This window comes from Nycticebus coucang, chromosome 1 (assembly GCF_027406575.1).
Source record: "Nycticebus coucang isolate mNycCou1 chromosome 1, mNycCou1.pri, whole genome shotgun sequence".
NCBI classification, from domain to species: domain Eukaryota; kingdom Metazoa; phylum Chordata; class Mammalia; order Primates; family Lorisidae; genus Nycticebus; species Nycticebus coucang.
This window is the reverse complement of record NC_069780.1, coordinates 186,585,799-186,613,159: the sequence shown is the minus strand read 5'-3', so window position 1 is coordinate 186,613,159 and position 27,361 is coordinate 186,585,799. Positions and strand designations below refer to the sequence as shown.

Here is a 27,361-nt window from a genome sequence, read left to right as displayed (position 1 = left end):
AAAATCAACATATCTTACAGAAAATAACAGAATACACGTCAGACAGTATAGGTAACAAGGATACTGGAGAGGAGGAGCTGGTTCCTCCAAACTTCTGGAATTATTCTCCCATCACTGAAATGCCCAGAATTAACTCCCCAAATCTAGAACGATTACTTTATGCTCCTTTCCACCCCCGCTTGATATCTAGTTCCACCTATCATTTTTAGGGGGTGAAACCTCAAGAAAGCAACAAACCCACTTCACAACTAAGTCGCCCCATCAATCTCATGTCACCTCGTCATTGCTTTCCCTCATTCATTGACTTCAGAACTGTACAAACACGCTCGTTCCTTTCTTTGTCTTTCTAGAGGTCTAAACACACAATCTGGTAAATCTATCCACACTCTCCCCCATGCTTTGTATATGATACTCACAGGTCTTTCTACTCCTTCTTTGTCACAAACTACATCATGTATCACGACTTAGTTCTGGGCACTCCTAGTTTGCACATTCACCTCTCGATACACATCTCAAAACACACCCCTCCAAACACAATTGATGAAAATTAGGTCAGAATCCAACTTTTTAAATTGTTCAGTCCACACCTGGCTTGAAACAAAAATTAAGTCCAACAATCAACTATAATAATTCTCATTCTAATTTTGATGCATGGAAAAAGTTGACCTGGTAACACTAGGCTATGGATAACTCTTTCCTTCTCTGACTAAATGAATATAAAGTTCACTGGTCTCTGCAGATAATCCTCTATCTTCCTGACCTTTCCTCTAGGTGTTTTCATTTCCTTTTTTCATGGGATGATAATTTTGTCATTAATTACATAAAATCCTTTTCCAAAATACCATCTGGAAACTGATTAATAGTTACAGGTCATTTTCCTGATAACTCATTGTGTTATCAGAAACTATTGTTGGAGATTATAGTAACCCTAATAATGCTGAAGGATCCTGCAATGATATGTAGCAGTGGAAGAATACTAATTAAGAGAAAATTTTATAATGAGCTCCTTCCAATACTATTCTTGTTATATAGAGCCAAGTTCCTTTAAATCACAAATGTAGACAATAAATAAAAAGAAAGGCATGCTATCTTCTAATCCACATAAAAGATCAAAATTAGTTTTTTGGTAAGATGAATATTTTAAAATGTTTTCTTAGCGTTTTCATATGACACAGCTTATGCAAAGTACTCAGTACGATGGTTTTCCCCATCGTGAAATCCCAGGAATGCCTCACACTCTTCCTTTCCCATATTCAGTACAATAACAAGAAAGGCCAAAGGAAAAGATAGAAGTCATCAATATCCTAAATAATGGCATGTAAAAATTTCTCTGAAATCAAGATTATAATTTAAAAATATTGTAGTTTTTAAAGAACAAGAAAAATTAGGGTAGCCATAGAGTGGGGATATAAATGCTTTTAATTTGGGGAGTGTTTTTTATCTGTGTAAATCATTTGGATTTTGATTAATACACTGACTGGAGAGTTTTCTTAAAATTTCATCTACAACTTGATTTTGAAACTTTTTCATATGTTTGTCTTGTTTTTCATTTTGTTATTTAATTAATGAATTATTTTTGTTGGACAAGTTCTCACTCTGTTGCCTGAGCTAGAATGCAGTGGTATCATCATAGCTCACTGCAACCACAAATTCCTGGGCTAAAGAAATCCTCCTGCCTCAGTCGTCCTAGTAGCTGGTACTTCAGGCACATGCCACCATGGCCAGCTAACTTTTTTTTTTTCTATAGAGATGGAGATCTTACTGTGTTACCCAGTCTCAGACTCCTGGCCATAAGCACTCTTCTTGCCTTGGCCTCCCTAAGTGCTAGGATTACAGACGTGAATCACAGTGTCCAGTCCAGTGCTATATTTTTAACTTCTCAACTAATTACTTGAAAGCAAATTCTAAATTTGAGAATCACCTGTGGAAGAACAGTTTTATGCATACAGTAGGAGCTTGATAAACACTATCAAATAAATGGAAAGAAATGACACATTTACATAGATTGCTACACATGTAGGAATTTTCTATTTACTCTATTAATTATTAAATTTACTTGGTTTCATCCAAATAATATGACCAGAGTTATTACATGCCTGATCTCTGTCCTTCCCACCTCCTCTGGTAAGGGACACTCACAAGGAAGAGATGGGCTTATGTCACCTCTTTCTTAAAGCCCCAGAGGTGAGAGACTTGAAAACTGCTAGACATGAGACAGATGGGTCTGAAACAGAGAAAATTCCCCATAGAGTGTAGTATAAATCATGGCTCTATTTGTATTAATTATAAAGGGGTGAAATTCATTTGTTAAAAAACTATGAAGATGGAAAATTCAGCTCAAGCAAAAAAATCAATGAATGCCTTTTCAGTGAGGTATCCATGGCTGCTGTGTTCAGACTCAGCTTACAAATATTACAGTCTCACCATCATCCCCAGGCTACACAGGACTTAAAAATTTAACATGACTTAAGGTTTCGTCTGTGGTTATAAATTAGAATTTATTTCCATGCAACATGAACTACTCCCTCCACCACTTGTATTTTTCATCTCATTAGCAACTTATTCTAACACACTCTATCAGACTGTGTTTACATATTCAGTACCCTTTCCTGTGCCTTGCCTGTATAAGGTGCTCAAAAACGTTTCCTGAATGAGTAAATAAGTTGTGCCACCTCTGAAGTGGGAGCCAGCTCAGAATATATGCCTGCTCTAAAAAAGAATAGCTTCCTTCCTGCAGCAATGACTTCCAAAGAGAGAGGACTACAGTAGTACATTGTGTGATGCCTTAACCTTTCTTACTTGGAATTCCCTAAGTGAATAAATAGATTTCTATTTTCATGAGTACCTAAAGAGAGCAAAGAAAATATTGTTTAAGTGAATAGATTTGTCAATATATTGTACCTATAAGAATCATTGAAGTCAACGACTTTTCAAGGCACTTTTTCTTCATCTCAGATAGTATTTTTAAAAAATATATTTAACTTAGCTTTAGCTCCATAGATAATAACAGCCTTAATTTGAGGGGGGAAAAGAAAAAGAAAAAGCAGGAAATAGCAATAATGATTTTGGACAAAATTCCCCAGTAAAGGAAGAGACTGGTTGTTTACATCAGACCACCCCAGAGAGGTTCAAGGTGTTTGCTGCTTGTTAACTGCTGGTTTCCCAGGGCCAAATGCTGCGCCAGGGCACAGCTCCCAGCCTCCACCATGGGCACCTCAGGTAGCTCCGTCTCAGGTTCCCTGTACAGGTGTTCATGCCTCCTCACACTAGCTACCTACCACAAAGACTCACACCTTCACTGCCCAGAAGTGAGCAGTAAGTGTCTTCATTACTTTAAAAAGAACTTTTCACAGGCTTGGTATTGCAATCTCATCCAGGATTCTGAGACGTTAGTGTATTTACAGCAGCACAGTTTTGCCTTAAACAGCTTTATCCACTCTCAGCATTCAAATATCACTCTTTGAGTTGAACCAATGTTCCCCGTTATCCAACCCCAACTAATATTTATTCCAGCATCCCAATTCTTTTTCTTACTTTTATTCTCCTTCTGATCCTCAATTTCCTCAGTCCATCCCCACCGCCTCCTAATTGTAAATACACAGGTAATCAATAGTTTCATTCCTTTCTGTACCTTTCTAGATGCTCATAAACATGCACAAACCAAAAGTATATTTACTATTTTGATTTGATAAAACAAATCATACCATATCCTGTCATTTTCTTTCAAAAACTCTCTTTTTTATTAATACCTGCATAATATTTTACACAAAGGATATATCATTTTTCAGCTCCTCCTCAAGCAAGTCTTCTAATTCTCTCATTTTTTGCTGCTTCAATTAGTTTTGTAATAAATGTCCATATCCATAAAATATTATGTTCTAGTTCAGTCATTTCTATAAAACATATGTCCAAGTATGACTAAATCAAAAGCTATTGAACATTTCAAATGTTAACTCATAGAATCAGATCATTTTAGAAAACAATTATAGCAACTCATATTCTCATTTCAAGTGAAAAGGAAGGTAGATTTCCCCAACCCTAACCCTTCGTTAGCATACTATATATTACTCTTTAACTTTTGCCTACCTGGTAGATTCAAAAGCTGTCTTATTTTTATTTAAAATTTTTATTTCCATAGATTCCTTGTTTGCATTCTTCCTTCTGGTCAAACTCATATATCCACTGCCTAATTTTCTCATCTTTTATATCTCTTTTTTTGCATCCCTTTAGGGAGTGTTCATGTATTCATCATTTTGTCAACCCTTAGTCAGACCTGGGGCACTTACTGCTTTTGGATTATTTTTCTACTTCTTTACGCTGCATTTCACCTTGCTATTACGGTGAATATTCATATTGCCAAATGCATCCACCATTCACGTATGGCTGCTGAGCTTCCTGTCTTACTTAAAGCCTTCTCCATGTTCAGTTTATGTGACCGCTTCCAAAACTTTCTTCCAAGAAGTTTATACTTTTATTTTTACAGTTAAAATATTTTCCCTTTGCAATTTATTTCCATATATGGTGGAAGTTAATGACTTTAATTTTCCGACGGATGTTGAATTAGTGATGCTAATACCGTTAACACCACTTCCTTGAGCTAAACCCAAATAGTAACTTTAAATTTTTTCCATATTTGAATCTGTTTTGAACACTCAGTTATGTTTGCTGCTTGTTAACCACTCTATGTCTGAAACATAGCGATCACTCTATTTTGATGTTTCATTAGCTAACATCTACCAAAATTTTCCTTGCATCCTGTTTAACATGCACTCTTTAACACAGTTAAATCGGTTTGCCAAAGAAATAAACAACCAGCCACAGAATCCTGATTACAACTGCCTAAATTTTATATATTAATTTGGGAAAGAATAATGTAAGCTTTTATACACAGGACCATGGTAAATACTTTCTTTTAGTTTGAATTACTTTATGTCCTTTAAAGACATGACAGTTTCCTCAGACAGAACTGGTAGTTTTCTTGATGAACGTATTCCTCTTTTTTTTAACCGTTACCCCTACTCTGAAGTCAGTAGCTTAGCAAGACTTCCTGATGGTACCACAATAAAAGAGTACAACACACCCCGACTATAACAAGGCCGTCCCTGCATGGAGTCCAGGAAGAGGAGAACACTCTGACTAGTTCCCTTTCCATTGCCCCTTAAAAATAAGCAGCTAACGCCCAAGAGTGAGTGTTTGGAAGCAAACGAATCAAGTAATACAGCCTAAAACTCAACCCAATTTCCTGCTTACTGACTATTTTCACAAACTGCCCTGCCCACTGAGTCCACCCCACATTCCTCTGCGCACCTACTCAGCGGCACATTTCCTGGCGAGGTGGCACATTTTGACTGAGAGCAGCATTGATTCTCCCTGTCAGTGGGTGGACTGTTCAGGTAGTTTGCTACCTTAGATCAGTTCCCCCTTATTAAACAGAATCAGTGTCCCCTGCAGCACTGCTTTTTGTGCCGAATTGCTCCATTTTAGGCTGTTGGTCTGTTGAGACGGTTCCGGAGTCGGCTAAGTTATGTCACCCCCACCTTGCTAGGCTGGCTAATTCAGCATCGGCAAATCACCTACCCACACTGGGGCCTTGTTGCTTTAAAAAATATTGATTTATTTTCTAATACATGCTTGGAAGAAGTAAATGAAAGAATCTTGATCTCCCAACTGCCTTTGATTGTTTACTCTTTTTTATTTATAAGAAACATGCCTTTTATGAAATAATTTCTTTTAAATCTAAGATTTAGAGTTCATTTTTTTATCTTTTTTTACGGCAAAGTGATGTTGGATGAAGACTCGTGCAGCCCTTGATTAATCTGAGAATGTTCTTCTATCCTTCCAGATTCATTTCAGAGACACTTGAAAGACTAATTTGCCTTGGCCTAAGGTGATATTCATTTTTGTCATATACATTAATTTGTTAGCCTCCTGGATATATTTTGAAAGTTTACCCGAGTTTATTATTTTCTGAAGTCCAATTAATTTCACTGCATGTAGTTCAGAGTATTAAATGCCAGATCTGTCAACAAATCTGGCAATGCTTCACCTACAGGACATTTTGAATGTAAGGTCCTCTTTTTTCCCTCTATGGAATCTTTTTTCAAAGGAAATGGCCTAAGTCATGAATGAAAACAGAGATTCAAAAGCCATTATAATCATATTTATATAATGAGCACCAACATTTTGCTAGGAAATCACGACATTTCTTCAAACATAAATTAATCCTCATTGTTCATCTGGAAAAAGAATTTTTTAAATGCCCCCAAACGTATTTCACAAAAACAGAATGTTTCTACCTGTTCCTTGACGGAGGCAAGGATGGCGGAGGTGGTTTCCGTCTCAGAGCCATCCCCGTTGGAGGTGTTTAAGCCTGGGCTCAGGGAGCTGGCCTTGTCTGAGGCTGAAGAAGGCTGGTCTGGGACAGGCATAGCTCCTGCAAGGCAAGAGAGCACACTCAATCCAACTGGGTGTTGTCACTCAAACAGGCACCATCGTAAGACAACTTCAGGACCACATGTCAGAAAAATGAAAGTTACCAACTTCAGAAGAAGAATGTGACCTACTTACTGAAGGGGACAGCACAAGTAAATAGAATACTTTCTCCTTATGTCAACCCCAAACAAATTCTGCAACACACTCACAGCTTTGTGCTTTGTCTTAAAGGTAAACGGGGAAGGAAATGATGAGAAAGAGAAGGGAAGTGAGATTATGAAGAAGAATAAAGAGGCAAAGCAGAATCAGGCCTAAGAAGCTCGACCAACTACATATTTATATTTGTTTTAGTTAAATTTATTTCTTGCCTGCTGGTATATTTCCAACTCAAAAGAAAAATCTATCAGATAATCCTATTTGTGAAGTAATTATACAAAATAAATAACTAATAATTTATCATCAACTTAAGAGATGCCTGAATTAACATAAGAAGGTTACTTGGTATCGTGAAATACACTACATAACCAGTCCACTGCCCACAAGTTTGCTAGGCTTTGACTCTGTGACAGATGGCAGGCAAAAACACCTAAAAGCAGGCAAGGGCCATTGGCCACAGTTTATTTTGTCTGAGTTTATTTATTTGCAATGAACAGAAAAATTCAAATAACATTAAACCCAATGCATAAGTGGATATATGTGCACAGGTGAAAAATAAGATCCCCACAAGTCATTTTGCTCTCTTGGACTTATTTTTATCCCACAAATAAATAAGACTTCAATGGTATGAATGTTTATGTCCCTAAAATTCATATGCTGAAATGCTAACTCCCAAGGTAACAGTATTAGGAGATGGGGTCATGTGGGCCTTTGAGGGGTCATAGGCATGGAGCCCTCACAGATGGTATTAGTGCCCTTATGGAGGAGGCCTGAGAGAGGTGGCTCACTCTTCCCACCACATGAGGACTCAGCAAGAAGGCCCATTGAGAAGCCAGAAAGCTAGCTCTTATCAGAACCTGAGTCTGCCAGCACCTTGATCTTGAACTTCTCAGCCTCTAGAACTGTGAGAAGTAAATTTCTATTGTTTAGAAGCACCCAGATTTTTCATATTTTGCTATGGCAGCCCAAACTGATAAATTTTTTATTATCTAGCAATGATCATAAATAGAGTAAGCAATAAACTGCGGGCAATCCCCTTCTCAATTAAATTGCGAGGGTTATCAAAGAATTATTTTCTTACCTAAAGCTATCATATTACATGTCCCTCAGGAACCAGTGTTGTATGACTATTAAAACATATGTCCTATATATAATACTATATCTTAGCATCCTGGGTTTTAGATTAAGTGATGTAATTTTCATAGAAGACCTTGCCTTATGGTATTAGCTCAATTTAATTAATAATTTAGAGATATGCCAACTGAAAAGGTTCTATTTCAGAATTTCACTTAAAATCTGTGATAAAAATGGAAATTTCATTGAACGTTCCAACTAATTTTGGATTTGTTTTTATTTTCTGAAGTAAATTACTTATAATATTACCAATGGGGATTAGATCAGTATTAGAAAAGTAAATCAGTTACAAACACAGACTGTGTGACAGGATTGGGGAAATAATATTAACAAAGCAGAATTTGAGCAAATAGGATCAGATAAATATGATTCGGTAACATAGCCGATGAGAAAGCTCAAAGTGTGTGAGGTGGTGGATATGAACGAGATGAAAGGAAGAAGCTTAGGGAATGATGGTGGTGGGGCTGGGAAGAACGTAATAAAGTATACTTATGCATTCAAAGGTCTCTCATATGTGGTTTTCTCAGTTGATCAAGTCTCGTAATCATGCAGAATGTAGACAAACAGATCAGCAAATAGTATGCTCAGGTAAACAGGTGAAGCCGTGATCTTGATTTAGGAAGGCCAGGTGTAAAAAGTAAGCAGGAAGAGCACAGTCACCTGAGTCCCTGAGAGAGCCACTCTGGCCCTTGTATATCCACCTATATCTATGTCAGTGGCTTTCCCAGCAGACTCTACACAAGAGTCCCTTAAATACTGGAAAAGAAGGAGTCTTACCTATTTTTAATTTTTATTTTCATTTTTGTGTCTTCTAAATTTTACTGGGTCCATGTGAATTCAGGCTTGAAGCAATATTATTACCAGTACACGTTTTGACAAAGAAATTGTCTAAGGGCCCAAAGTTATTAAGTAGCAGAAGTGCCTCTGCCAATCAGGTTACCTACCTTTTTATTTCGATGTTAGTGTTTTTTTTGATCTGTCAACCTATTTCACCTGTACTCCTTTCAAAATGCTAGTCTGCACACTAGTTTTTATGAAATGTAACTCTTAAAAGTATGACAGTAACCTGTCAGAATAAAATATGGTATTTAATAGGCACTGAATCAGGCTTTATCCTCAGGCACTTGACAAGTTTGACCCACAAGCATAAGGAATAATTAGGCCTGTTTATCTACCTCCTTCCTCCTTCTGGCAATAATGAAAAGAGAAATGAAATCTTCAAGGCTTATGCCACCATACAGAGCTCCTGCTACCTGAGGCAACCTCTATTCCTGAATGCAAATGACTTGGGGTAATTCCCATCATTCATGATTTTCAACGTTCAGATCTAATTTAAGTATCGGTCCCCACTATATCTGCTTAGGGAAGACTGTCGCCCCCCATGCCGATCTTCTCCTCTCAGAGCATGCAGAGAAATGAGGAGTCATGCCAAGACCCGCCCCAACCAAGCCCTGGATTGCTTTACAGGAAGTATACAAAAGCCTTAAGCCCCTGACGTCGTAGTAATGTGGCCAAATACTTTAGTTTTAATCAAAGCTAATCCACTAAAAATTAGTATTTAATCTATGCTAAATCCAAGATATCTGGAAAGAGTATAAAAGGAGAAAAAAAAAAAAGAAGAGAAACTATTAGTAATTCTGCCATCCTAGATAAGTATATTCGCTTTGACTGGGATTTTGGTGATTTGTTTTTTTCTGATACAACTTCTTTTGCATAGAAATTTGTAAATAATGGGGTATTAGGGTAACATTTTTGAATTTTTTCTTTCTTGCTCCATAATATCCCATGAACAATTTCTTACATCAATAAACATTATTCCACAAATTAACTGTAATGAGTACTTAGTATTTAATAATCTGTATACATCAAAAGTTACTTATCTTTTATTAGTAATTGTAATCCATTTTACACTGATGACATTTTTAGTAGATAAATTCCTAGCCATGGAACTGATGGAATAGGAAATCAGGGTATTTTTCAGACTTGTGATAGCCAAAGTCCTGCTACCAGGCCTGCCCAAATGCCTTCCCGCAGCAGGTGTCATGAGAGTCACATGCCCACATTAGCCCTAATGACCTCAGTTATCCTCCTGGACTTTCACCAATGTGATACAGTAAAATGTATTCCTTTGAGTTCTCTTTTATTTGACTATGAGCACAGTGGACATTTACCAGAGACTTATTCATCCTATACAACACTTCTTCATATCCTTCAAAACAATCACTAAGTAACAAGTCTTCCTGTGCATATAATTATAATCCACAAATAACTAAGCCACCACTTTAGACAGATCCACCTTCCACACAGGAAGGAGAGACAGTAGGGAGGGGAGAACAGCTCTAAACTTGGGAGGCTTTGGTCTAGTAGAACTTGGTACCAACAAATCCTATGTCTGGAAAAAACTGCAGCAATTCCAGAAGTTTCTGGGCCCAAGTCACACTGCTCTATGCCCCCCTCCACAAACAGTATTATGAACTGAATTATGTCCCCCAAATTTGTATGTTGAAGCCTTAACCCTAATGTGACTCTATTGCAGTGCTTCTCAACCTTCCTAATGCCACGACCTTTTAATACAGTTCCTCATGTTGTGGTGACCCCCAACCATAAAATGATTTTCGTTGCTACTTCATAACCATAATTTTGCTACTGATATGTAAATGTAATGTAATATGTAAATATTAAATATCTGATATGGAGGAGACCCCCAAAGAGTTCACGACCCACAGGTTGAGAACTGCTGCTCTATTTGGAGATAGAGACCTATGGGAGATATTTAAGGCTACAGGAGGTCACAGCATAGGTCTCTAATCCCATAGGACTGGTTCTTATGAGAAGAGGAAGAGATACCAGAGGTCTCTCTCGCCGTCTGGTACACACCGTCAAAGGTATATACACAGGAGAGAGCACCCTTGGCCTCATCAGAAACAAATCCTCACGGCATCCTGATCTTGGACTTATCATCTCCAAAGCTGTAAGACAATAAATTTCTGTTGGTTTAGCCACTCAGCCTCCGTCGTGGCAGTCCAGGCATACTGACAGGAGGAGAGCTCAATTGTTCTCAGCTTTCTTTCCCTTAACTCCTCTGAGGAGTCTGCAGGGGAGTCTGGGAACCGGCAGTAGCAGGGTGGTACTATTGTTATAGCTCTTTTGTGACCCCTCCGCCTATGATAAATTATGATGTCAGGAAAAGGTGAGGGTCCCATCCTCTGCTTCAAATCAGTACAGCTGGATAAAGCGAAGCTTACAAAAGGATGTGTCCCATTGGTATGAAATATTCTGGAGAGCAAAACACTACCTTAAACACATCCACAATACTATCCCTTTCATATATGATGCAATAAGAAATTCAGAAACAAATTGGCTGGCATGCCAATAATAGTGAAAGCAGGTTGACCCCAGATGCAAAACTTCCTTTTGAATTGGGACTCTTGCATCCAGATGTAATGATTTTAGGATCTGAAATGGGATCATAAAATGGAATGCTGGGCAGCAGAGGTCATGAGAAGTGGCCAGATTATGGGGATAAAGCAGAACTTGCTAATAGATTCCATGTGGTGAGAGGAAGAGAGGAGTCCAGATGATTCCCGGGGTTTGGCCTCAGTAAATGACCATCCACCAAGAGGTGGAGACTGTGGGTGGAACAGATTTGGGGCAGGGGCAAGAACCTTGTCCGAACACCTAGAATGCACTCACCTGTGACTCTTCTTTACTGCCAACACCTGGGCAGCTGGGCGCTCTAGCCAGAAACCAGGCTCTGATATGAATCAGGGAGTATAAAGATGGATGATTTCTAAATGCTCATGGTCAAATCTTGTTTCCTCTCTCTCTCCTTCCTTTCAGGAAGGTCCTTTTTTACCTTTTACCTTAGAGTTCCTAGAAACGTCTATAACTCTCCCTCACATTTTCTCCTTTATCTTCAGCCAATGACTTCAATTCCAGAGACTCTGAGGTTAATTCCCTGCTCCTCACACTGACAAGCATGAGAACCCGGCATGCAGCCCCATTTAGCCTATTTCTTTCTCTCATTAGATCAACGATATATTCCCACCTCTTCAAGATAGTCCCCACCTCTGTTCCTGATTCTGTGTTCCAAAACACAAAACAGGGGCTCAGTAAAGGAACTTTCACCTTTACTGTCATCATGAGGCATCATTTTCATAAGTTACCACCACCCTATGCCCAAGTCAACAATGAAATCGGGCATTATAATACTAACTACTGTTATTAAAGATATATAAACATGAGAAATTTATTGTCTTAAAGTTTTAATGTATCTTAACATATTTGGTTTTTATAACCACCTACTCCATCAGCAATATTTAAAAGACTACCATGTAAAATTAAAGAATAAGTACAAAAATCTTTTTATTAATATTAGTGTACACAGAATGTATAAATGAGTACAAATTAGTGACATGGATGACAATATTGAGCATCTCACTCATGTAATCACTCTGGTCACCAAAACTGTAATTCTATATTTTTAACGAGTATGCACCCAAAGAAACATGCCCAGCATCATCCTCATTCAGATGCACACACACAGAAACAAACATTCGTCTTCACTTCTTATTTTATGCAGAGAAATTTAAAATTGCTGCTTATCATAAATAATACAGTCATTAATAGTTGTCAAAATGAGAAAAAAAATTGAACAGAAACTCAATCTGTCTTGGTCTATGTTCAATTTCCCACATCTAGTTCAGAATCTAACACTTAGAAGCCAGTTAATACAAATCTGATAAGGTAATGTACCAACTATTAGAGGAAAATCAATACTGGCGGCTTAGTAGAGCATGTAACGTAAGTAAAATGGGCTTTGCATTAGGAGCGTTTCTCTGTACCCTATTCAGAATGATGCCCCTTTACTTTGACTTAAGAAAGATGCTTTTCCTAAGACAGGTCTAAGCCTTTTGCCCTAGTTAACTGTGCAAGAATGTATAACCTCCGTGAGTGGCTTCTAAGATAGAACCATCAACCCAGCAGCCTTCTGGAACAATCTAGCAAAATGTCTGGAGAACACCATGCAAGACTGGGAAGCAGCAGCATCCAGCCATGGTCAGAACATGCAAGTCCTGGTGCCAGCAGGCACAGACGGGAGAGGAGAAACGTCCAATGCCACCCGAGAAGAGGAAGATGTGGTGCTAGATGTTACTCATGGAGTCAGAGACACAAGGTCATTTGCCCAGTGGTGGAAGATGTGCTGTCTGGAGGGTGGAGCGCTGCTGCAAGTCTGAGCATCCAGTTCATGTGTCAAACCCTGGGGGGTGGGCGTTCTCCCTGTGTGTCAGAGAAGCCAGAACAGTGATTTGGTGGGTCAGGAAACCCACTGTGTGTCACTGCACTGTTAATCACGGAGGGGAGTGCGACCAACCTGAATATCACCGTGGAATTCGGGGCTGCCTGAACTATTATTCTTAGCCATAAGAATCGTGTCTAAAGGTAAAAATAGAAATTTCTGTGGAAGCTAACACAGACTGTGATCGAATGGTGGTGCTCACGCTTTGCAGATGCAAAATACGGCCACTGAGGATGGCAGAGGGCCTTTCCGTGGGCTGGTTTCTCTGAAAGTCTGGCAGTCCTGTTTGCAACAGCATGATCTCAGGCACCGTCATCTAGTCTTCGTAAACACCGCACCAGCAACTTCTCTATCTTAAAAACCATACATTGAAAAGGTGGCAACTGGGCATAGCTGTAGTAGTCCTAGCCATCTGGGAGGCTAAGCCAACACTGGGGTGAAACAAGGACAATGTCTGCCGGCCGCCCACACGTAAGGCTCTGACGGTGTGAGCATGCAGCTTCCTCAGCCTCCCTTAGAACCTAAGGTGTGAGCGGAAAAGCGGAGGGCTGAAAGCAGAGAGGAAAGGATCAGAATAAACATATACACAGAGATGTAAGGGGCAGAATCATGAGCAGCCAGGCGGAGATTTGGGGCTCCAAAAGTGAGCCCTAAAATACCAAGAAGGAAGTTGGAGGCAGTAGCCATGCTGTCAGGAGATCCTGGAAAAGAATTTGAAGATGTTTAATGATGACCCTGAATTTTTTAATGATCTTAAAATTGCTCATTTACAAAAATAACCAATGTGTAACATTCACTATGTTATTAACAAATGAAGTGAGAAAAAAAAAAAAATGAAGTGAGGTGTTCCCTATACCCGTCTGTGTGATCCCAGTGGGTCAGTACAATGAGATTGAAATCCACACCTTACAAATCAGTTTCCAAGGGGTCCACAGCTTCTATTTCTTCTCTGCCCACACTTCTCTTTGGCAAAACCACATACACCTGAGGTTGGTTGTGCCAATAATGAATCAGCGTCTACCTCCAGCTTAGATTTCACACTTGATATCTAACAGGCGACTCCCGGCTATTAATGGCCCCTCGTCTCTTGCTTGGACACACACACAAAAATGTCCTAACCGCCTCCCATGCCGACAGGATTGCCTCCTCCAAAGACTCCTCTGCGTTGTTTATTGGGAGAGTCAATCTTCCTCACCAACACCATGACACAACACGCTTTTCCCCTAAAGGTACCCGAGTGGATTTCAGTCCCCAGATCAGAGATTTCTAACCTTTTTTGAGATAAAAAAATGTATTATAGACCATGGCCCACTGACATACAGCAACATATTTTAACCGAAACAAAATAAGAAAACAAAGCTATAGAACATGAGATGCATTATATTTGCTATTCTATTTTATTCAAGTTCATTAACAATGCTAGTGGTTACCCCTAAAGCGAATGATGCAAATCAGTTTAGAAAGCACTGATGGATGAAGTCCCATATGCTTTGCATGCTGTAAGAAGATGTTCTTGCCCTGGCCGACACTGCCATCTCTCCCCTCACATTTCTTGCTGTAGATACAACTAGCCCCTTGGAGTTCCCAGTACATCTTATTGAACGGGATTTTGCACACACAACATTCTCTTCCTGCATGGCTTTATCAGCCCAAAGCTTTGTGTGGCTGCCAAACTCCTTTTCTCTTTCCCCTTTCATAGCCCAAAGGCTGTATTTCTTTCTCTCTGCAGCCTTTCCGGACAAGTCCAGACACCATGAATCACTTCCTCCCGATTGTTACTTTTATAACTTGAACTTTCTTCAAGCATGGCATTTATCACCATAAATTGTAATGATCTTACCCCCTTCCGGGATTTTTAAAACATCTTTTAATGTTTTTGAAATTGGGAATTTTGAAATTTAATATGACCGTGGTCCCCTTTTCCTTTAAGCCATTTAGGATGGATTTTTTGTCACTTGTAAGTAAAAGTGTTATTAAATCAATGACACACACAACATCTTCGATCTATGGAAATACATTTACATTTTATGTCTTCTAATGAGTTCCTGAATTCTTGGAGCACAGAAATTGTGTCTTATTCATATTTATAACCTCAGTGCCTAGAATATTGTCTCATAAAGATCCGGCATTACCAAATACTTATTGAGTGAGTCCAAGGGAAAGAATATTTATAATTCATCATCAGTCTTATTTAAAAATGTCAAGGAATTTTACACTTAAAACACTGATTGGTACATAATCGTCCTATAAATCTCCCAGGTTAATAAATAGCAATATTTTATCTATTATATTGCATCTATTAAATAAAAATCCATAAAACTAGAAATATTGATATTAAAGAGTTGGGGGTAATAGAAAAGTAGTAAAACTATGTATATTTCTACTAACAACACATATGACTACATTTACCATGGAAAAATGTCTAGACATTAATAAAATTACTAACTATTGTCTGGGTGGGCGGCTCACACCTATAGTCTTAGCACTCTAGAAGGTCAAGGTGAGAGGGATTGCTTGGGGTCAGGAGTTCAAGACTAGCCTGAATAAAAGCAAGATCCCATTTTTACCAAATATAGAAAAGAAATATCTGGGCCTCATTGCCCATGCCTGTAGTCCCAGCGACTCAGGAGACTGAGGCAGGAGGATTGCTTGAGGCCAGGAGTTCAAGGTTCCTCTTAGCTATGATCATAGCACTGCCTCGAGCTAGGGTGATAGGGTGATACTGTGTCTCAATAATGAAATAAAAAAAAAAAAAACTCTCAATAATGATATGACAGCATAAGTTCCAGAGTTCATCTTTACTGCAAATTAGACAGTGACTCACTTCTAGAGTCGCTACGTGTCTTAGCTCCCTCAGAAACCATTAATACGCTTCAACAGCTGATTGACATGTTTTCTGAGCCATAGGGACATTTATTCTTATGCCAGAAAAATGAAGTCTAGAATTTGAAATTATAAATCCTTCACAGGATCAATTAAACAGAAATTGAAATAGGCCCACTACCTTAAATTTTGACTATCTCTGAATACAAGAAGAAGTTCTACTTTATTCCATAAAATAGAAGCTCAGCAGTGAACTGACTATTCTGGCTGAAACTTCAAAGAAGCATTCCAGTTCCTAACATGGTATTCATCACACACAGCGAGGGTCCAGAACATGCTGTCACTGCCAAATATCCCAGACACCGAGGTTCCCTTTCACACAGCTCCTGCAGACTTAGAGTCCGTCTAATACGTCCTTTTTTGTACAAGATGCTGAAAAAAAAAGCATCTAAGCTTATTTAATACAACCTGTCTTCCCAAATATTCTGTCTGGTAATATTTTGAATAATTATGCAGTTTTACAGTTTATATTCTTTACTTAATCATGGATTTACACAATATAATTTGGTACAAAAAATCATACTCCAGAGCCATTCCACGGCAATTTAACCACTGTGAATTACCAACTTTCACTGTCAGAACCTATTAAACAGAAGGTTCCAAAATGCCAGCCACACAGTGGTTCACAACATGTTCTTACTTCATAGCACTTGAACGTGTCCATTCAAATTATGGCAATTTGTCCTTCATATTGATCACAAATACATATCTGCCACTTCACAATATCTCAAGATACTGAAGCTGGATGACAGATATATTTTTTTCCAGAATTGCTATCAATGGGAAGTCAAGGACAAAATCTTACACTGTAAATAAATACCTCCCAATACATCTAACCCTTTGCAGTCGGAAAAATGCCAATGTTTTAAATTTAATTATAGAAAAGAAAGTAGACCTGCCATTCGATCCTATAATTCCTTTACTAGGTTTATACCCAGAAGACCAAAAGTCACAATATAACGAAGACTTCTGTACCAGAATGTTTATTGCAGCCCAATTCACAATTGCTAAGTCATGGAAGAAGCCCAAGTGCCCATTGACCCACGAATGGACTAGCAAATTGTGGTACATGTATACCATGGAATACTATGCAGCCTTAAAGAAAGATGGAGACTTTATCTCTTTCATGTTTACATGGATGGAGCTGGAACATATTCTTCTTAGCAAAGTATCTCAGGAATGGAAGAAAAAGTATTCAATGTACTCAGCCCTACTATGAAGCTAAATTACAGCTTTTACATGAAGACTATAACCCAACTATAGCACAAGACTATGGGGAAAGGGCCAAGGAAGGGGAAGGGAGGGGGGAGGTCTTGGTGGAGGGAGGGTAATGGGTGGGGCCACATCTATGGTGCATCTTAGAATGGGTACAGGCGATTGCACTAATGTACACAGCTATGATTTAACAATAAAAGGAAAAAAAAAAGAAAATAGGTAGAGACCAGGATAACTGATTAAAAAAAAAAAAAAAAGAGAGAGAGAGTTTCAGGCCAACAGCAGTGGCCTGTGATCCTAGCACTCTGGGAGGCTGAAGTGGGAGGATTGCTTGAGGTGAGAAATTTGAGATCAGCCTGAGCAAGAGCAAGACCCTCACCAAAAAAATGGAAAATTTAGCAGGGTGTAGTGGCACATGCCTGTAGTCACAACTACTGAACAGGTTGAAGTAGAAGGATCACTGGATCCCAGGAGAGTGAGTGATACCAGTGCAGTCTAGTCCGGGTGACAGAGCAAGATCCTGTCTCAAAAAACAAAAAAACAATCAAAAATAGAGTTTTGATGATTTGTATACAATTTTCCTTGCTGCCACTGACTTGAAAATGTTTCAAATAAACTTCTCTTCTGAGCATAAAAGAAAAAATATAAAACAACTGAACAGTGCCAGAATTATTTTTGATAGCTGCCAACGTATGTTGATACATTTGTTGATTACAATGCACTTCACAAAAAAAGTCAGGTTAGAGAATTAAATCTAAATTATACTTTGCATACTTTGCATGTGTACAAGAGGTTTTACTGTACTATTGGAAATGTGAAGGTTTCATATAAGAAAACCTCTTTGTGTGTGTGTGTGTGTGTGTGTGTGTGTATACAGTCATTAAACATCATACTTTAGGGATTCAAATACCCTGGTATGTGGTCAATGAATCAGTATAAGGGACAAATAAGGACATTATGGAAAGTTAGTTATCAATCCCTAACCTTACTTTTGCCAACTTATTTTCTATTTTCCCTTAATTTTCAGTTTGAACAAATCAAAACATTACCCCTACATTATCCCTTTCAAGCCAAAATTCTAGTATTTTTTACTATAAACTCTCCTTTTTCTCAAGACTAAGATATCTATTTCAATTACCTCCTAATGAAAATATTTTACCTCTTTTCTGCATATATGTCTTATCTGCTTATTAATTATAACTATCTCTGTTAACTTGGGTCTGGGGAAGTACAGTGATTTTTAGTTATGTCCAGAGTTTCTTTGATATTCCTCTCTTTAGGAAGTGAAGATTAACTAATCTCACCCTGAGTGTGAGCTAGACCTAGTCACACTTTGCCAAAAGAAATGGTGGAAGTGATGACCTAAGACTTATGACACTAGGTCATAGAAGGCATTGAGGCGCCCCAATCATCTGATCTCAGATGATTCAGTCTGGAGAAGTCAGCTTCCATGCTGGGGATGCTCTCACAGCCATATGGAGAGGTCCATGTAAGGAGAAACTAAAGCCTCCTGCCAACAACTAGCAACGATCTGATGCACACAGCCAACAAACAAATGAGTCAGCCAATCTGAAAACAGATCTTCCAGCTCCAGGCGTGCCTTCAAGTGATACAGCCCTTGCTAACTTTGTTACTGAAACACTATAAAGAACCCTGATAGGGTTCCTAACTCACAGAAACTATGAGATAATTATTGTATTAATGTGCAAAATTCCAAGGCAATGAGTTATGTAGCAATAGGTAACTAATACTGTGTATACTGAAAATCTATAGGTTCTTTTAGGGCTCATTAGCCAATGCTGTAGTTACAGTGATTTTATGATAATCTTTTAGAGACACAAAATGAATAAAAAATAAGCCAGGCAAGAGCTTCTAATCCCATCCCTAAGATTTATTTGATATAATCCTTTGGAGTTTACAATTTATCACAAACCCCTGGTTGCTTTCAGGCAGCTGTCTCCAAGAAAGGAGATGGGAAAAGAATGTATTAAAGGATACAGGTTTCCTATTATTTTGTCCCCTAAATATTTCTCTATTTAGGGAAAAGAATTTATTAAAGATTTAGCATGAGTGTAACCATGACTGTATTTTTTGGATTTGTCTGTTTATAGATTTTTTTTCTTTTTTCTTTTTTTTTTTTTAGAGACAAGAGTCTCACTTTACCACCCTCAGTAGAGTGCCATGACATCACAGGACTCACAGCAACCTCCAGCTGTTGGGCTTACACGATTCTCTTGCCTCAACCTCCTGAGTAGCTGGGACTACAGGCACCCGCCACAACACCCAGCTATTTTTTGGTTGCAGTTTGGCCGGGGCTAGGTTTGAACTCGCCACCTCAGTATATGGGGCCGGCAACCTACTCACTGAGCCACAGATTTTTAAGGCTGTTCAAATAGTTTACTGAATAGTACACACAGACATTGAAGAAGTAAACATCTCAATTATTGCTGCAGATTAAGATGCTAGCTTTAGACCTCTTGTTAAGTTGGATGACTTTTCTCTATATTTTCTCTATAGTTTATACATATAAAATATAAAGCCATAGTCGCTTATGTGTAAATGGTGATAAGGACAGAATGTTTTGATGTCCTAAGATGATCTAATCTTATTAATATACTCCACCTCATTGGATTAAAGAATAGATTTGTGTGCATTCATATTTCCACTATCCTCTGTTAGCAAATGCCCATCATAGTCCATGATTATATAGCTATGACTGGTGCTAAGTTTCCAATGATTCATTTTCTAGTACAATTGTTGCAAGATTCTCTGGGTAAATCCTCTTCGTTTTTAATGCTCACATTCAAGAATTCTAGTACTTCACTTCTTCCCATTCTTCACCTCTTCCTCTTCTGGTCTTGGTATGAAACAACTGAAGTCTCTGCTACTCAAGTTAGAGTGAGCTAATTCTATCTTTGGAGATATTAGTACAGCTCACTCAGTATCCATTTTCCTCTTTGATCTAGTAAAGCATTCACTTAGAATCAATCTTGCTATTATGATTTGTTTTGGTCAATGAATTATGATTGAGTACAAGCATTTACGAGCCCGGCATGATTCTTCGTTCTTTGCTTTTCCTTGCTTAGAAAAGCTGTGCATTGTATTAGGGTGGCAGAGGCATAAGCGGGTGGAGAGTGACTATGTGGAAGAGGTTTCATCCTCCTGCGCTGGACATGTTGCATTAGTGATTAACTAAACTGCGTGCAGTAAGCCACTGAGATTTAGGTATTGTTTGTTACTATGACATACCCAGCCCACACTGACTAATACACTCCCCAGAGTGCATGATGGGTAAAGGTACAGAAGTTTCTCAGTAAAAAGACCATGGTAGTGTGAATTTTTCTTGAAAAGCAAATTTTATTCTGCTTTATTTTTCATTTATTCCATTTTGTTCTGAGGCACTAGAAACCTGAAGCAACCAAAGAACAGCAAACTAAAGAGTAAATAGTTTTCTGTGTTTCAGTTTCCTCATCAGTGCACAGAACATTCTCAATTCCGGGTTTATGTGAAGATTCAAAAATGTTAATTTTTATTATTATACTTTAAAAGTTATGAAGCTCTTGACTAGACATTGGAAAATTATTATAAACTAGATTTTAATTTTTAATTGTCTTTTGTTAAATATCTTTTAAGTCATCTTACACACTAGGATGTGATCAATAAAAATTGAGCAATGATTGTAAGTATTTATATTATACTATATTGCCATTTGTGACATAAGTAATGCGTTCTTAAGAACCAAAATGTATGCCTTAACTTCTTAGTGTGATAAAATTCATATCACATAGACACTCACTTGTTCAGGGTAAAATTTTAAAGGAATTTTAAAGAGTTTCTAAAGCCTACACTATAGCAACCATAAAATTATTAACAAGAGGCTGATTTGGGGTATAGAAACATTTTTCAAATTATAACTTCTATATTACATGATCTGAGTGAAAATATATACAGTATTCAAAAATTGAAAACTGGATAAAATAGTGCATTGCTTTTACTCGTAATATATAATGTTAATACATCAACTCTCAACATTTTCAGAATATATTTAAACTAGTAGAAATATAACTGCTATACACCAATTCATACTACTATTATAAAATATTGCTTAACCATTTTAAAATTACATAATATTCAATTGTCAAATGCTAAAACAATGTAAAACAAAAACAATACATAAATACATTTCTCGGTGGTCACATTTTGAGAATGCTGCCAGTTTTTCCCCATGCACTTAAAAATTTATATATATATGTAAAGATATATACACACACAGACAGACATGCACAGATACAGAAATCCACAAACAGTATCTACATACTACAGAAATGTGATCATGCTATATATATACATATAGCAGAATATATATAGACGCTGTAACTTTTTCTTCCAGTCATGTCTCGGAAACCATCTCAGATCATTACTCATGAAATTATCATGATTTTTTCTGTACATGAGTATTTCATTCTTTTAATGTATCTTTTAAAATTTTCTACAATCGCACAAATTTACATAGTTTTTTCTGTTTCCTTTTTCTAGTTTGCTCATGCATAAATGTTAAAACCAGGTTCACTTCATGAGAGTCTATGCACATATGTGGGAATATTATTTTAGAATAAATTCCTAAAAATGAATTTGCTGGGTCTAAGACTATAAACTTTTTAAGCTGTGATGCATGTTACCATCCTGTCCCCAAAGCCTTTCCCATGGTTACCATGCCAACAACTTTAAAAATGCCAATTTACATGCACTTTGACAAACATCAACATGTGTCATCATTTACATTTTTAATAATATGCTAGTTAATACAGAATTTATAATGGCTTTCTTTTGCATAAAACGGCATTTTAAACTGTAGAACCCATTAGAAAAAAGGTGATTATCAATCACAAAAAGGGCCATTTTTCACTCTATGACTTGTCAACTCAGTGTATGTTTCTCTTTCAGAACTTTATTCATTTTATTACAATTATAGATACAAATATTCTGACCTTCATGACAAATGTTATTACTAACAACTTCATTTTGGGGGTGGGGTGGGGGAAGAAACTTAAAAAAGCAGTAAGTCTAGTCTCACAAGGGTAGTCACCCATAGTCAAGAATTTTACACCAAATTTCTGTCTTCTTGTCATATGTTATTTTGATTATATCACAGGATTGTCAGTGTTTGGATTTAATGGTTCTTTTGCATTTTTAATCCTATTATAATACAATATTCATTAATATTGATTAGTTTCAAGGAAATTTGCTCTCTAATTTTAGATTAATCATTACGTTCTGTCACTGAGACTCTAATTACTTTTCAGATCATGAAGATGGGATGCCACCTTTTTAAGTTTTTTAATTGCATTTTTAATTCAGAAATACTAATTGTACATATTTATGGGGTACGATGTGATGCTTTGCTATATGTTTACAATGTGAAATGATTAAACAAGCTAATTAACAAATCCATCACCTTACATACTTATTTTTTTGTGCTGGAAATATTTCACACATACTCTTTTTGCAATTTTGAAATATATAATGGATTGTTACTTATGATGGTCACTTTTGCATAATAGATCACTAAAATTTATTCCTCCTGTCTCAGTGAAACTTTGTCTCCTTCGACCATCATTTCCATCTCTCCTTTCCTTGTCTCCTCCTCCTCCAGTCTCCGGTAAACATCCAGTTTCTTTTTGCTATGTTATAAAGTCAATCATCTTCTAAGAGATTGTGCCCATTCAAAACTGCAATGGCAAATTTCAGAAAAGCTGTCTGTAAAGCAATAGTTCTGTATGTTAATGATTTGTTTTTACAAGCTATCATATTTTAAAATTTAGATACGAGTTTTTAGGATTGTTTAATATGATATCATATTCCCATTTAAAAAATGATAATACTTAACATTTTAAAATTTGTTCATACCATTTTTTTCTGCTGTATTTTTAAAAATATCTTCTTTGACTGGTTAAATTATTCTGTTTGAGAAAACTCTCTTTCCAACATTAAGCTTTCCAATTTCTATTAAATTCTTTCTTTTGTTCAGAATATTTACCATGCCTCACATGATCAGCAGTTACCACTCTCTAATATACAAATTATTCCTACATAAATGTCAAATATTTTAATATTTTATGGTTATAAAACTAGTCAATTATAAATATTCAAGTTTGATGAAACTATTTCAAATTGTATATAAAACCAGCACATTGTACCCCACATATGCATTTATGTTCATAGCTATGATTTAATAAAAAACATATATTTTTAAAAAATATTTTATTTATTTATTTTTTGAGACAGATCTCACTGTGTTGCATTAGGTAGGGTGCTGTGGCATCACAGCTCACAGCAACCTCAAACTCCTGGACTTAAGTGAGTCTCTTGCCTCAGCCTCCCAATTAGCAGGGACTATAGGCACCCGCCACAAAGCCTGGCTACCTTCATTATTTTATTTTATTTTTTTGCAGTTGTTAGCTGGCCAGGGCCAGGTTCGAACCTGCCATCCTCGGTGTATGTGGCTAGTGCCATAACCACTGTGCTACAGGCACCGAGCCTAAAAAATATTTTAAAAATTGCAAGAAAGCAAATATAACCCTTAGAGAAAGAAATTGTGGCTTTATGTCCAGATAAACAACAAAATTTTCTCAATTATGTTGAAATCACCTACTACTTTACTTTATTTTAATATAAATACTTTAGCATTATTAGTCTTTCTACAGAAAGAGGACCAGGTATATACTTGACTATAATCTATTTTTGTAAGTCTTTGTTTTTTTATCAATAAACTTTAATCATCTACAAAAGATAACTAATACATGTAGATGAAACATCAACCAATTAAGGATAATATTATTTTTTTAAAAAGTAAAAAACAATTTTTTCTTCTATCTAGTGTGAAAACTGAATTTACATGCAAAGGTAATTAAAAGCAGAGTAACAAATGCTTAAATTTAAATTTGTTTTTTGCATAAACTACTTTAAGGTAAACCATCAAGAAATGCTATGGATTTAAATGTAGCTGAGACGTTTGTAAAAGGCAAAGGGAAAAAAATAAAGATCTAGATATTCTTCCTTTAAAAGCTTCACATGTGTCTTAGAGTCTTTACTTTGAAAAAAGAGAAAATACGAATCATACAGAATGCAAAGGGGGCAGGTGGAGGGTTGGCAGCGAGAATGTTCATTTGGTACTTGAGCAGACTCATTTTTTTTTTTTTTTTTTGCTTAATTCCTACTTTATTATTTTTATTTATTTACTTACTTTTTAAAGAGGCTTAAAATTTAATAACAATAACAATGTTTAAGATAAGAACTAGAAACAAAAACCTTGTAAAGAATGAAGGAAGATAAATTACATTTGGAAAAGAAATCAGATGATTGCTGCAATGTAATACTGAGCAATAATAATAATAATAATAATAATGCAAAAAAAGTAACATTCACATTGTCAGAGAAAAGTATGTCTATCATAGAATGCTTTGACTCTGAGGTTCAGTATGGAGTCATCAGTTAACTTCTCATTATTTATTTATTTATTTATTTATTTTTTACAGAATCCCAGAATTTTATTTTAATTAGACTTATAGTTCTTTAATATACTTTCATGAATTTTTTTTCACTTTTATTTTTATTTTTTATTATTAAATCATACCTGTATACATTAATGCGATCATGGGGCACAATATACTGGTTTTATAGACCATTTGACATATTTTCATTACACTGGTTAACATAGCCTTCCTGGCATTTTCTTAGTTATTGTGTTGAGAAATTTATATTCTACATTTACTAAATTTCACATGTACCCTTGTAAGATGCACCATAGGTGTAATCCCACCAATCACCCTCCCTCTCCCATAAATTAGTTTTTTAAACAAATGACCAAGGTCCTATAAGGTCAGTGAACATAGATACAATTAAATAAAATAAAATGAATACAGCATGTCTGTAGCTTTAATTTTTTTATGATTCCCTATCTTAAATAACTCTTCTTAATGGACTGTTCTCACTCTTAGTTAAAAGAGCTCTTACCAGTGTCTCAATACTTACTTGTGGAATGAATGAACAGGTAACACATACCGTGTGAACTGATAATGTCCAACCTGCTCAGCTTGTCATGTGATTGCTTAGTTGATCTTTTTATTGTATGAGTATTTGTTTTTCCTGGAATCATTTACTTACTGGATCAATTAGTCATTTATTAATTTAATTAAGAAACAAGTGGCTACTGGTACTTGATGATGTCAATAATTCCACAAAGAAAACGATGCTGGGTTTTGAAGGGCCCTTTTGTTTTCCTGGAATCTGCCTCTGCTCCCTGGTGACTGTATCCGTGCCTGGCATCCCCATGAGGCAAAGCCGTCAGATAGACTGATTTTATGAAACAGCAATTACTCTGAGAACGATGCCAAACTCAAATTGTACAAGGGACTAGATTTCAATTCAGAACAACAAATCCACAAACCATCTTATTGGAAAAATCATTATCTAATTTCTATGTACCACACAATTTGCATAACTGAGAAAAAAATGTCTCTCAATTAGCTATTTTTAAAAGTGAAACAGCTTTCTGAACTTTGAACACAGGATTAAAATTCTATTGACATATTGAACAATTCGAACAAAATAGAAAGGACATTAATCAGAAATTTATGTGTAGATTTTATTTCCAAGATAGCACCATTCCTACTCATGGTGTAATTATTGTATTGGTACCTAGGGAAAAATGAACAATGAAACATTTATTTTTATAGAATTAAGTTTGTATCATGCTGTACAAATACATCACTGGTTCAAGTTATCAAAAACTAAGGGCAGGTGCTAACCCTGGATGGAACACAGGAAACTCTGTGCAAGCTGCATAAGACCTCATCAGGTTGCCATGTAACACAGACAGGGTTTAAAACCAATTCTCTCCGATATACTGTACTTACTATGTACCAAAAATATGTGTAGGTTGCACTGGCAACAAAAAACCTTCCAATTGAAAAAGTAAATTGACCACATTGGTTAGTGTAGGAAAACCTTTAGAAAACTGGATTCTATCTTAATTAGAAAAACATAGGAATTGAGAAATGGGGAGAACACATTGCATAGATTAAGTACTATTGGTCAAATTGGTAAGGGGAAATCTATGTTATCCACATCTACATGTTTAGTTCCTATTATCTGGAAGACTGCACCTTTAAATATTAAAAAAATATAGTCATTGGTATAACTAGGTGAAATTTATATTTTGCTTTTTCAATTCTCGGGTCCCCTACAATAATGACATCCATTCTAGACATTTCTTCCTGGCACAAAGCAAAAACTATGGAGGTACATGAGTAGCCCTTGAGCAGCTCAAGAAAGAGCAAGGATGCTCTGCCTGGATGTTTTATAAATGAGAGGGTAATGAAGTATAAAGAAATTAAGTAGCATTTTCAAGGTCAGACCTTGAGTCTTTAATAGAGCTGAGAATAAAATCATAAATTTCGGCTATTAGATACATACTGTGATGTCTAGAGCATGCTTCCAATCTTGCACTCTTGCAAAATGAACTAAAATTAAGTATCTGGCACTGGATAAACCTCATATGTGTAATAGGAAACATGTGCTTATCCAAGATGCTAAATGACCTCAAAAAGAATTATTCTGAAAAGTAAATAAAAAACAAGATAAAGGTGCATTTCAATTTCGAAATGAAAGCTAGCTTTAAGATGAATAACATTGGTCAAGCATGTATTTTTATTTGTGTACTCTGTAACGACCTTGTAGGTTGAATCTAGGCCTTTGTGAATTATATGTGCATCAGTCTTGGAGTTGCCTGGAGCCAACTCCTCACAGGAAGTATGTCTTCTGTACCGGCCAGTCAAACCCACCTCTGTCTAACTGTTTTCTCATGGTTATGTGTGAGTTTGAATCTGAAATCTCACATTTGAGTCCACAAAAGAAAGAAAATCCATCAACTGGATCTTGCCTGGACAATTTTTTTTTTTTTTTAACTAGAGTACAGAACCCCTTTCCACTGCTATTAGTAAAAGCGTATAAAAGGCCACAGGAGTGGGGAAAACACTCTTTCACTTAGTCATTGTGTGTTCTACCCAGTTACCTAAGACGTTGGAATCCTAGGACAATAAGTAAACAAACACTCCTCTTTTTGGTGACATCATTGCTACCAAATGAGTGGAATGAGTGCAGGGGTAAGGAGGGTTGTTAATTAGCTGGTCATGATGAGATGGGGCAATTATCCTGGATTATCTGGGGGCACCCAATGTAATC

At 36.7% G+C, this 27,361-nt stretch overlaps 1 protein-coding gene across 2 annotated transcripts in view; it reads right to left on the bottom strand.

Annotated features, from left to right (window-relative positions):
- CTNND2 (catenin delta 2) overlaps positions 1-27,361 on the bottom strand; it is a 943,962-nt gene that overhangs the window by 772,419 nt on the left and 144,182 nt on the right. For both annotated transcript variants that reach the window (XM_053592980.1, XM_053592979.1), the window contains exon 2: positions 6,297-6,433. In XM_053592980.1, the coding sequence (XP_053448955.1) occupies positions 6,297-6,433 (137 nt within the window). The remainder of the gene's footprint in view (positions 1-6,296; positions 6,434-27,361) is intronic.